The 12,231-nt window shown below is 50.0% G+C and overlaps 1 protein-coding gene across 1 annotated transcript in view; it reads right to left on the reverse strand.

Annotated features, from left to right (window-relative positions):
- CD9 (CD9 molecule) overlaps window positions 1-12,231 on the reverse strand; it is a 31,891-nt gene extending 19,660 nt beyond the window's left edge. Inside the window, exon 1 of the mRNA XM_016162909.2 lies at window positions 11,997-12,231. Coding sequence (XP_016018395.1) covers window positions 11,997-12,062 — 66 coding nt within the window. The 5' untranslated portion in view covers window positions 12,063-12,231. The remainder of the gene's footprint in view (window positions 1-11,996) is intronic.

Here is a 12,231-nt window from a genome sequence, read left to right on the forward strand (position 1 = left end):
CAGCCCAACAAGGAGCAGAAATTCACTCTTCCACTTTATTCTGCCATCTGGAGAGGGTGGGCTCAAACGCCTGGCCTAGCACTGTAAAGCCAGGGGGACTGGGCCTAAGAACACCTTGAACTGCTGCACAATGACAGTTAAGGGGGAGGATACGGGATAGGTAAGCAGGGAGGAAGCCAGAGACACTAGCTGGACAATTCCAGCTTGAACCAGCTGAGCCCGGGAAGGCATAATAAATGGTTCACATTAGAACCTGCAGTGGCTTCCAAGCGTGCATTTGCTACACAGGTTCAGCCCTGTAAATGCTCCTGCTCAAGAAGCCAAAATGACTTTCCTGCAGCCTCTGAAGCAGGGCGTTCTTGGTAAAAACTTGCCCCGATTTCTGCAGACTGTGTTCTCCCTGGGCCAGGCTGCCACTATGTTTAAGAGTGAACTCTTCTTCAAACCACGCTAAAATAAATTAAAAAAAAAAGTAAAGAGTACACACAGAGGCTGACTGACGGTCAAGGACGTTGTAGGGTTATCCAGCTTTAGTGTTGACCTGACTTCCGGCGGGCTTTTCTGTCCATTAGCGATTCCTCCAGAGGCTTGGGAAAATAAAACAGATAGTATAATAATAGTAGCAGTTACAACTTACACGTATCCTGTGTTACTGAAGTACATTATCTCATTTAATCCTCTCGTCTTCCTTATTTTATAGATGAAACAGGCTCCGAGAGGTTAAGCAACAACTTGCTCAAGGCCCAGTCAGCAAGAGGCAGAGCTCAGCGAAGCAGATCCACAGACAACTCAGAGCCTTAACTCTTCCCAGTGCTGCGCTGCCTTCCTGCCCAGCTGGTGAAAGGAATCCTGGGAACCCCCTGAGAACTTTTCTTGGGGGACAAGAGGGCGGGTCCAGACAAGGAGGCTTAGGCAAAATGCTTTGATCTAAACCTTAACCTGCCTAGGGTGGCAATTCAGGTGCAGGGCATAAATCCCTGCCGAGAGGGAGGGCAGGCGCCACCCCCAGCTTCCCCTTTGGGCTTCTCTCTCCTTCCTTTTTCCTTCTGTTGAGGCTAGAAGAGGTGGAGGTCTCAGGCCTCTGGTCATGGGGTTCCAGGGACAATGCGCCCTTTAGGGCTAGCTCTCCCTTCCTCTTTTCTTCCCGTGGTGTCTACACATAAGCAAAAGTGATTTGGGCTCTACCCGCTCTGAAACCTGCTTCCAGGTGTCAAGAAAGTTCCAGAGAAGAGGAATCCATCCCCTTCTGGGAAGCATGAGGAGTGATCCCTGCTGAGGCCACCTTCTTGGTTTGGAGGCAGAGTAGACTTCTTTCGATTCCTGCTTTATTCCCATTTAGACTGCACAAGGGGAGCCTCTGCCAACTAACTGGGCAGCCTTATGGGGCCACTTCCAGCCAAATGCAAAACTGGTACCTCTCCCCACCCATCTTTCCCAGACTGGGGACATCTGTGAAATGGGCAGATGTAGAGAGACAGAAAGACCAGTCCGCTAGTTATCTGAAAGGGATGAAGCCTTATGGTAAAATGTGAACTTTGAACGATCTTGGGCAGTGCGGCTTTACAGAACTGAAACAGTCAGATGCGGGTGAACGTTTAGGGCAACCTCGATCTTGGAAACATTCCAAGGAGAGGTACTATAATGACTCCACAACCACTGCAGAAACTGACCTCTGAGCTCTTGCTATGAGCCGGGCACCGCGATAACAGCTTTACATTAAATATCCCATTACTTCTCCTAAGGGTCCTAGGGCTTTGGTTGTATTATTACCTTCATCGTGCAAACAAGGGAAGTGAGGCTTAGGGAGAGTCATGAATTTGCTGCCTCCTCCTCAAGGAATCTGCATCTCTAACCAGCCTCCTCTCCACCCCACCACCCTCCCCCGCTCCTGCTACATGTTTCTCTTCCACTCGTCATGGTTGCTTGGGAGGCTGATAACCACAATAAAAAAAAAAAATCCAACCATGCTGGAGAAACCAGGAGCCAGGTACTTGGGGAGGCCACTTCTTGGGGCCATTTAGTGCACTAAATATTAAGATATGGCACCTACCCCATCACCTATATAACATTAAAAGAAATAATAATAAATTGTGAAATTAGCATAAAGAAGTTCAAAAAAGTGCTTACTTTCCCCATGATTCCTTGGGCTTGCCTGCATTGCGGGCGTCCTAAGCACTGGCTCGGTCTACCCCTACCACTGTGGCCTCCCTTTCTGGGGATTCTAGTGCACTTGGGGGCCTCTTGGAGAGAAAGGTGAGGAAGGCTCAACAGCCTGTGGGTATCATCCTCTTGTTATGCCTGGCTCTTTAGGGTAATTGTGTGTGAATGTTCAAGCTTGGGCTCAGCCTGGTGCAGGGCTACTGGGCACATTCCCTGTAGGAGCAAGTGAGAGATTTCCCAAGGGGGAAGAGGAATACTGGGAGACCAGAGTTCTACTGTTAGGCTGTGCTGACCCCTTCTGAACCTGGTGAGACTGCCTGATACCCTTTCCAGGTAGTTATGATCACCCCAGTTAAGATGAAGAGACAGGCTCAGAGAGGTCAAGTAACTTGGCCAGGGTCACAGAGCAAGTCTGGAGCACCTCGGCTGTCGGTTCTCTCCTTCTGACACACACACAGCACATGCCTATCATCCCTGGTGGAAGGGAAGGAGCTTGGTCTCCTCTCTGGGGCGTGGCAGAGGATGAAGGGCCTCTAGCCTTTTTCTCAGCACACCTTTATGGAAATTAGGTGGCGACCTGGTCTGAACAAGTTCCAGTGGAGAAATCCTCCTTTCTAAGCACAATGCCAGTACCATTTAAGAACTACAGCCCTTATTCTGCTCTAGAGAAGACAAAAGCCTCAGCTAATATGATGTGCTAGTGTTAAGCAGTTTGGGGCTGAAAGACTGAGAAGGAGGCCTCTGCCCAAGGTAACCTCTTTCTGAACAGAAATCTCATTTCAAGTTTACACTGCCTGCTTGCCAGACGTGTAGAATACACGAGCCAGCCCACAAATCTGTCTTCTGCTGAAAGCGGGCATTCTGATCTTAACCAAAATTATCTGATGTGGTAGATTGTCTTAGAGATGTTTTGCTTTAAATTCCAGAATACCACACATTTGTTTTCCATTGTGTATGCCTAAGATGTCTGGTGATCTCTCTCTCTCATACACACACACACACCCCCTCCCTCCCTCCCTCCCTCTCATTTATGCACTTTACCCATGTGGACCAGCTAGCTCTCATTCTATCCAAGGAACTTGTTTTGTTACCAGTTGCTTGCATGGCCCTGAGTAGTGGACGATGTCCCTTCTTTTACACCTTTCAAGCAATGCCATGTGGCGGGTGGACTGGCATTGTTGGCAAAAGTCGGTCCCAGCACTGCTTAGCCAAATGGCCCTCTGCCCCTTCACGGGACATTCTGAGCACCAAGCCAGCAAGAGGACAAAAGCCAAGGTTCCCAAACTGCTGTGTCTGACCTATTACCTGGCCTATCCCTCTGCCCTGATCCTCACTTTTATTTTAGGTCTTAACTATTAGATACCAATTTGCTATGTTCTCATACCTCCCCTAAAGCAATTCACCTATTATTTAATTTCCACAATAGACCCACCAGGTAGGTTATATTACCTTCCATTTTTTAGATGAGAAAACTCAGGTATGGAAGTTAAGTAGCTTGTCTGAGATCACATGGCAAATAAGTTAGAATTTGAACTCCAAAACAGTCTGACTGCAAAGCCCAAATTTTCAATCATTTTTCTAAACTGTCTTTTTGACCCATTTTGTTAATTTCAGAGCTAGATTTTTTTCACTTTGTCCTTCCTCCCTCCCAACCACATTGATTTCATTTCAAAAGTGGTGTCTTCTATCCTCATAGGTCCCAAGAAAGCCCACTTACAAGTACAGAGGGCCCTACCTTCTCACTGACAGGAAGGTACCTGCAATGGCCATTTGGCCTGGCCTCGCTCCGGGGGAGCCACAGGTGGACAGAGTGTAGAGAGGGAAAGCCTGCAACTTTCTCTTACTGGCCTCTGGCTCAAGAGCTTAGCCATGCCTTTGCTGCACTGGCCAGAAGTCGGTGTGGACACAAGCACTGGACTGGAAAACAGATTCTCTAGAGTAACTTAGCACGTTCTCTTCCCATGCTAGCGTCACTACTGCTGCAGGCCTGGCAAGTGCAGACGCTGTTACAGCTGCCCATTGGCTACCATATCCACAGATGAGTGGCCACTGTCTCTGTATCCTCTATAGGAATGGCCCCAAGGTGGGACCCAGAGCCTCTGTCCTTTCCAAACAGCATCTACTGCCAGCAAAAGAGCAAAGGAAACGAGAGAGCATTGGCGCAGGCCTGTGTTATAACCCTGAGCCTGAGGTGCTGGGAGGCACCTACAACAGGAGGATGAGGCCAGCCTCCCATAACACTAAGGGTCTCTCCCCAACACTGGAAGAGAATCTGAGTTCTATTTGAAATGACTTTTCTGGTCTCTAAGAGACCACAGGTTACCTGGTCTTAGGGGATCAGGGCTGTGATTTGATTGGAGTGGGGTAAGGTAGAGTATGTATAAATTTCCTCAGGCTTGTAGAAAGGAAGCTTTAAAAAGTTTTAGTGCAATAGTAACATTGAAATCCACAGCCCCACATCACAAGAAGGAAGCTGCTCACATTGCATTGGGGTGAGCAAGAGGAAGACTCTTAATGGGAAGGGTTTCCTATCTCTGGAGCACACACTCTGCTCTAGGAAGGAAGAGCTTCTCAGAAGCAGGGCTTGCCACCCATCAGAGAGGGGCAGTGATGTGGGGCGCCCATGCAAATTGGCACACTGCAATTGCTCACCTAGGAGGGAAGAGGTGATTTTGATTTGGACCTGTAAATAAGTATGTCTTGGTCCGTTTGGGTTGCTAACACCAAGTACCATAGAGCAGGTGGCTTCCAAACAACAAAATTTACGTTTCACAGTTCTGGAAGCTGGGAAGTCCATGATCAAGGCACCAGAAGATTTGGTGTCTGGTGAGAAGTTGTTTCCTGCTTCATAGAGGGGTATCTTCTTGCTATTATCTCACATGGCAGAAGGGAAGAGGATGCTCTCTAGGGCCTCTTCTTTTAAGGGCACTAATCCTGTTCATGAGGGCTCCATCCTCATGACCTAATCACCTCCCAAAAGACCCACCTCCAAATACCATCACATTGAGATTTAGGATTTAAGATATGAATTTTGGGGAGACAGAAACATTCATTCTTTAGTAAACTATCTTTTAAAAGCACCTGAACTACTGACTCGAGAAACGAGTTTACGACTAAGTATGTTTTGCTGATCTTTTCATTTAAAGCTTTAATAAACTGATTTTTATCATTTTTCATGTTATTATTCAACCAATGTAGGTTTAAAGATAAAACTAAAAAGCCACAGGAATCTGTTTTGAATTTAATACAACTGTCTAATTTATCACAGTTTTAAGCCCCAGTCAAGGGTTTTCTGCTGTGATTCATGGGTTGTTTCTGTGCCTGGACGCTGACATGAAGCTCAGACTGGGAGGATAAGCAAGGGGCTGCCCTCCTGAGCAGTTTGGGGGAGGGGGCTTTGCAGGAGCCATGGACCATTGGTCTGTCTGGGCATGAAGTGTTCCCTGGAACCCTGAACGTGCGTTGGGTAAGCTTTGACGGGTTACTCTCCTAACGGAGACAGCAGGAGCGACTATTTCTGCTCCCCTAATATGATGCTGGGCAAGAAGATTGGACAAGGACCTTCAAACCCATAGATCTGACTTTTCTCCAGGCCCATAGTCCCCGAACCGCTCTCTGAGGTCAAACAAATCTGGCCCTTGTACAAGTCAGCTGGCTTCATCACCCCCTGCTACTTAACCAGGCTGTGTGTCATCTCTTCAGGAGTCCAAATCTCCAACTGACCCCCTTGGAGACAGTCAGTCTCCCTTTCCAAAGTCCTTAGGGGCAAGGCTAGGGAAAGTCAGCCTAGGCTTCTAGGCTCCATGTGGTGGGAAGGAGGGGAAAGACAGAACACTCTTCTTGAGCAAAGACAAATCGCTCACAGTATGGGAAAACCTAACCCAAGAAGCAAAACTTGGCTGGAAGCTCATAAAGTTGGATTCTTCGTGTGGACTAGAAATACAAAACATTCATTAAATTAATCGAGAGTCAAAGCCACTCCTTGAGCAATGATTAAGCTGAGCGTCAAAGCAAGGATGGGTGGGAGGCTGGGCTGCCCTTGATCACCAGGAGCACTTAGGGCTCTCTAATGTCTTCTGAAAGTTCTCCCATTATGCCCCCATGCAGTCCCCAGGGAGTGGTGAGGCAACTCGCTTCTTATGGCAGAAACATGTGATTCAAGAGAGAGCACAGGTTGCTTGGAAACCAAGGGAGAAAAACCAGTACTGGGTGTTCATAATCTCAGGTCCATGGGCCTCCAGAAAAAAGCAAAAAAATATGCATAGCATGTTTCTGGAGCCAGATCCCATCGATTTCATGGCATTCTGTAAAAAGGGTCAAGATCCACCAGTCTAGGATGATGCCATAAAGTACTTAAAAACTGCCCAGAACTAAGTATTTTCTGGGGGGGAGGGGAGGAATTAACGGATGGATGTAATTACTATAAAATTATCTCATCTGGAGACAGGATGCTGTTTTCCACAGCTGCATGCCATCACTTGATGGAAAATGAAAATGTCCCTGGACCAACATGACTTTTTCCACGGAACGAAACAGGCGAGTGATCTGCGGTCAGACTTCAGAAACATAAATTTAAAAAGTGTATTGTTAAGATAAACCATTTTGGTCTCCTGAGTTCCCTTAGCTACAAATAATTCCAAGTTGTCGAAAACATGGGTCCAATAGGCCAGTACCCAGATTTTTCAAAGCCTGAAACGAGGAAGTCATTGCTCTTCCGTGTATAAGAGTTTTAAGGACCAGTTCTGCTTTGGTTGAAAAGACCTGTGGCAGGTCCTAATAAAGTCATCAAGATCTCAACCTGGGGGTGGGAGGAACGTGGAACATAAACATGAAGCTTCCGGAACCAACTCTACACAGGTTGATCTAGAACACGTAGCTACCAAGGAGGCAGCAGGACCACAGAAGCCACAGAAACTGTGACCTCAGGTCTCCTACCCTCCTAGCCAGACACACCATCAAGTTCTGTGTTCTTTAGAAGAAAAGGTGCTTTTGAAGTCCAAGGTGTCTTATTATTAAGTTCCAGCCTGTGCGACCAATTAAAAAAAAACCCACGCCGCCTTCTAAAGTGGAACTGAACAGGAAAACAAAGAGACAAATCAAACATGGGACACACAGTTGTGTAAGAGGGAAGATGCACATCCAACACTAAAGGAAGACGTGAGAACACGGTTTTGTGAGGTCTGTGGCCACAGAAGGGTCAATTAGCAGAGTAAGTGCTCTCTGGTGAGGGTGGCCCTCAACAGGGCTGCCTATCAAGGCAGTTCCAAATTCGGGTCTTAGCCAGCAGCTGCTTTCTTTGAGTACAAAAGGGTAAGGTATGGAACGGCGCCCACGGGCCATTTTGAAAAGAAAGGAGGAGAGAGAGGGAGAAAGAGAGAAGAGGGAGTTGTGTGGAGGAAACTCCCTACCGCCCCCCCAAAAAGCAGGAATAAGATTCTTTGTTGTTGACAACCATGGTAAAAAAAAAAAAAAAAAAAAGTGGGGGAAAGCCATGAAGATTCTGGGCAGGGGAGAAGACAGCTTTGCCTTAGCAGATGCAGACACCTGGCCTAACCTCACCTCTCCCTAAAGCTGCCAGCCTCAGTACGAACACAGCCAGCTTTTTCCGAGCTCCAGCTGTCTGCGTGCCAAAACCAGGAAGCCATTTTACTCAACAGCCCCAGCAGCCTGCTCAGCCCCACAGCTTCTGGGTGAAGCAGGAGGTTGGGTGGGAGGGAGCTTTTGCCACCATCATCCCACAAGTCCGCACCTTGCCCAGATCCAGCACCCTGACACCTTAGGGTTTCTTTGACACGCAGTTTTATGTGCAGAAGTGGGGTGGCCCCACAGTCAAATGCATAGCCACACATGAAATGGGGTCAGTGTTCAACCCAGAGCGGGGAGGAGGAGGAGGGGGGAGGAATGCGTGTGGACTGGGAGTGTGCTCCTGGCTAATCGGTGGTCTACACTTCTACACTTCTTAGGGAATGGCTCCCACTCTTCCAACGGCCTCGATCTAATTTCTTCTGGTGAATAACAGTAGCTACAGGACTTTTCCAGGACTAGGTTACTGTGCTAAGTGCATCACATACATTCTCTTATTTCGCTCCCTTCCCCCGTGGGGCAGGCACCAGGCTCCATCTGGTGAGGGGTAAATCCAATAAAGAGCTGGTGTTCTGATCACTAGGCTATACCAACATGGCTGAGGGCGATGAAGACAGAGAACCCCCAATAGAGAGACCCCTCCACCCAGGGGGAGCAGAGGGAACTGTGTGGTTAAGAGAATCACGCCCCAGAGGTAAAGGTTAACGGAAGCCAAGCTCTGTGGATAAACCTTAGTACTCACTGCAGATTTTTCTGGCTGTGTGGGAAAGTCCTATTGCTGTAGGCAGTGTGGGAAGGGTTGTTTCATAGACTGAGCTTGAAGGGACCCTGTGAAACCATTTGCTTCAACCCATTGGTTTTACAGATGAAGCAACAGTTCTGGAGCATAAAAGTGACCTGCCCAAGGCTTCAAAATGTGCCTTAGACGTAACACTCATCTTCTCTGAATTCCCATCCACCCTGTCCATGTTTCCGAGAAGCCTCCATGAGGTCCAAGTGACACTATATCTTGGGAAAGAGAAGTCCCCTGCTATTCCATCAACGAGGGCGGGTAAGGGGTGAGAGGCGGTGAGTGAAGTGGCAGAGGGAGATGGGGGTAGGCACTGAGCCCTCTCAATGCAGGCCTAGGATTGGCGGGAGACGAGTCAGGGACAGAATGGGGATATATGTTCCTGGCTTGGCCCTCGCCTTGGTTCCCCAATTATACTTGGGAGTCTACCACTCCGCCATCAGTAAGATGTTTTTACTCTCAATCTTTTTTGGGGGGCAGATAGGCAGGCAGGCAGGCAGGTCTGAAGTAAATACAGAAACAATTGAAATAGAGCTGGGAAGTTAGGATTCCGGGGGCGTTGGAAGAAATGACTGATTGCTGGTTTGGCTGTGGGCATCAGAGGCCCAGCTAGGGAAGGGCAGGCAGTGCAGGCTTGGCTGTCACTAAGGGTCTCATGGGGATGAAGGGGGGCCAGAGAAGTCACCCTGCCCCGAGAGTCCCACTGCCACTGAGATGGGCTTCTCTCTGGACCCCTGCTAGCCCGCCCCTCTCCACATCCTCTGTTCAGGAGGTGCTGGTGGCCGCTGGCTTCACAACTCTTGGCTTTTCAGGCCCACGTCAGGTCCCCAATGTCGTTTATAAGTTCCCGGCCTCAAGAGAGAAAGGGAAGTGCCGACATCATAACAATCCAAGTATCCAAGTAGTTTCCTTAGATCATAGCTTCCCGTAAAACATTTTTGAGAGCTTATTCCCACCCTTCCTTCATGTCCACCCGGCTGGGTACAGCATCAGGTTGTGATGCAAAGTGCACTGGACTTGAAGCAAATAAGAGCTACTTTCCAACTGACTTCTGATGCTGTCCTGCCACATGACCCTGGATAAGTCACTTAACCTCTCTGGGGACTAGCTTTCTGGTCATCAGTAAAATGGGGATAATGCTTCTTGCTCTGGCAATGTCATGGGGGCCAAGACTTTGCAGAGTGTAAAATGCTACACAAATGGATCACAGAATTCCTTTATTCTATCATCTCCTAGGGGATGAAAGCTTCATCTCTATAGGGATGTTGATACAGGACTACTGAACAAATAATTAATTCAGAAAAATGTAGCTACTGCTTACTCCCACACCCGCCCATTACCAAGTCCTCTTATTGGTTTTATAATGGATAAGACCAGAAGGGACCCCAGGGCTTGTAGCATTGGCTTGGTTTCTCTGCTTTCTCACTGTGAATAAGAGAGCAGGACTGGATAATCTCTAAAGTAATTCCTAGCTCTAAACCTAAACATTTCCAGAGGTGAGTCATTTTTGTTTCAGACAACATGGCTTGCTAGTAGCACCTAGCCTAGGCGGGGGAGGCTCTGAATATGGGGGGGGGGGGGATGGCAGGTTAGAGACAGTAAAAGGGTGAGTTCATACCAGAGTGACCCTAGGAGCCTCCAATCAGGCTCTGAGTGTGCTACAGGGCAGATCTGGGTGTGGAGGCACCCTGGTAATTTGTGGTTCCCCCAAGACCCAAACCTTGATGCAGCCTAGGTGGATGGCTGAGGACTAACAGACTGTTGGGAGAGACTATACTAGGGAGGGGAGAGGAAAACTCCTTAAAGGACAAGAGTGGGGTGGGGCCGGCTTACCTTCTGACATTCTTTACTGGTGCCAGGAGTTGGTGAGAGGAGGAAGCCAAGCCTGGCAGCTAGGCAGCTAGCTGCTGGGAACTCTGTGTGTGTGTGTGTGTGTGTGTGTGTGTGTGTGTGTGTGTGTGTGTGTGTTGGTGGTGGTGACTGCCCACTGCAAGAGGGTCTCCCTAAAGCAGGCCAAAGGTTGGGCAGGGCACACCTATGTGCCATCCACATGAGCAGATGTGTTGGGTGTGGTGACTCTTGCAAAGGCAGCTCAGTATCTCACCCTGCCATCTCCAGAGAGAGGATTAAATCTTAGGAGATTTGCCCTGAGGTTTGTGGGGGCCCCAGCAACCAGCTCCAGGGGAATGAGCACATTTTTTTGTTACAAGCCTCTGGTGGCATGCCTGTTTTTACAGTCATCTCTTGAGAGTGTCACAGGGGCCTTCCCAAACTCCTTTCTGAATGGAGAGGGGCAAATACTGTCCATCTGTGTCCAGGGGATGTGGGCCTCAGAACCAGGACACGAAGGTCCCCTATTCCTTGCTTCTGTCTCTAGGTGGTCCCTTAATTCCCCACGGGAAGATGTGGGCAGCTCCCTTTTTCTGCGGCCTCCCTCAGACTTCCCATTGCAGAGAGGGCTGGGTGCGGCCAGCAGCGGGAGTCCCAGAGCTGCCGGGCTAGTTAGTGTCCTCTCCAGGTGAACGTGCGCTCTAGGTGGCCCCGCCTAACCACTGGGTGGGCTGAGGGGGGAGGGGGAGAAGCCGGAGGCCCTGCGGCCAGCACTTGATCTCTCCCGGAAATGGAGAAACACAGACTCATCCCACTAAAAGCACCCACCGGCTTCTGCCCCTCCTTTCCCCAACTCTCCCAGAGTTCTCTTCAGTTCAGATACTTATCGCACTTAAAAAAAAAAAAAAAAATCAAGACAAGCTAGTCTTTCAGGTAGTTTCGAGGGAGCTGGGACTTTCTCACGGCAGCCCAGAATCAAAGTTGGAGAGAACGAAGGGGCTGAATGTCCCTCCTCGAAGGTGGAGGAGGTGGTCCCCGACTTTCACTCACAGTGTCCCAGGCATGCGCTGCCGGCGCGCCCCTTCCCCTCCAGTGTAAAAGTGCCTTGTAAAATGGCTCTTGGGGGAGCTCTCCCTGCGCCACCGAAATCTTTTAGAGCGCCCGCATCCCCCCCTCCTCGCGGCCCCGGCCACTCGTGAGACCCTACCTCGGTCACGAACTGTACTGTCCGCAATGGTCCAATTTAGCTAGGGTCTTGAGTTCCCAGGACCGGGTGCTCCGTTTCTCCTCCGCCACCAGCCCCCCACCTCCGCACTCGGAGGGGCAGACACAAACCCCAGCCCAAAATCTTGGTGAAGAAGAGGCCAGGGGCCGGTCTCCATGCCCCAGCTCACTGGGGACCCCGCCTGTCCGGCTTTGGGGAGCCCTCTACGAGCACGCCCGCCCCGCCCATCCCCGGACCCCGCCGAGCAGCCATCTGGAGGCCGCAGTGCCCTTTCTTCTCTGCCCGAGTCTATCGAGCGGGTAGTGCCAGTTACCGGCACCCCTGACCACGAACAGCGCCCCCCTTCCCCCAGACCTAGGCAGAGAAGGTGGCCCCGGAGAGGAGCGCGCGGCCCTTGCGCTCACTTACCCAGAAGATGAAGTTGAAGCCGAAGAGCAGGTATTTGATGCATTTAGTGCCTCCTTTGACCGGCATGGTGCGAGCTGAACTGGCCTGGGCTGCACCGGTGTGGGGATGGGGCGCGCGGCGAGACGGGGTTCGCACAGAGGTACTCGCGCCTACAGGCTGGCCTCCGGGCTGGACTTTTAAAAAGTGCCACTCCTTACGGCGCGCGGCCCGCAGCGGTGCGCAAGCGCCGTGGACC

Source organism: Rousettus aegyptiacus, unplaced genomic scaffold (genome assembly GCF_014176215.1).
Source record: "Rousettus aegyptiacus isolate mRouAeg1 unplaced genomic scaffold, mRouAeg1.p scaffold_m13_p_2, whole genome shotgun sequence".
Lineage (NCBI taxonomy): Eukaryota > Metazoa > Chordata > Mammalia > Chiroptera > Pteropodidae > Rousettus > Rousettus aegyptiacus.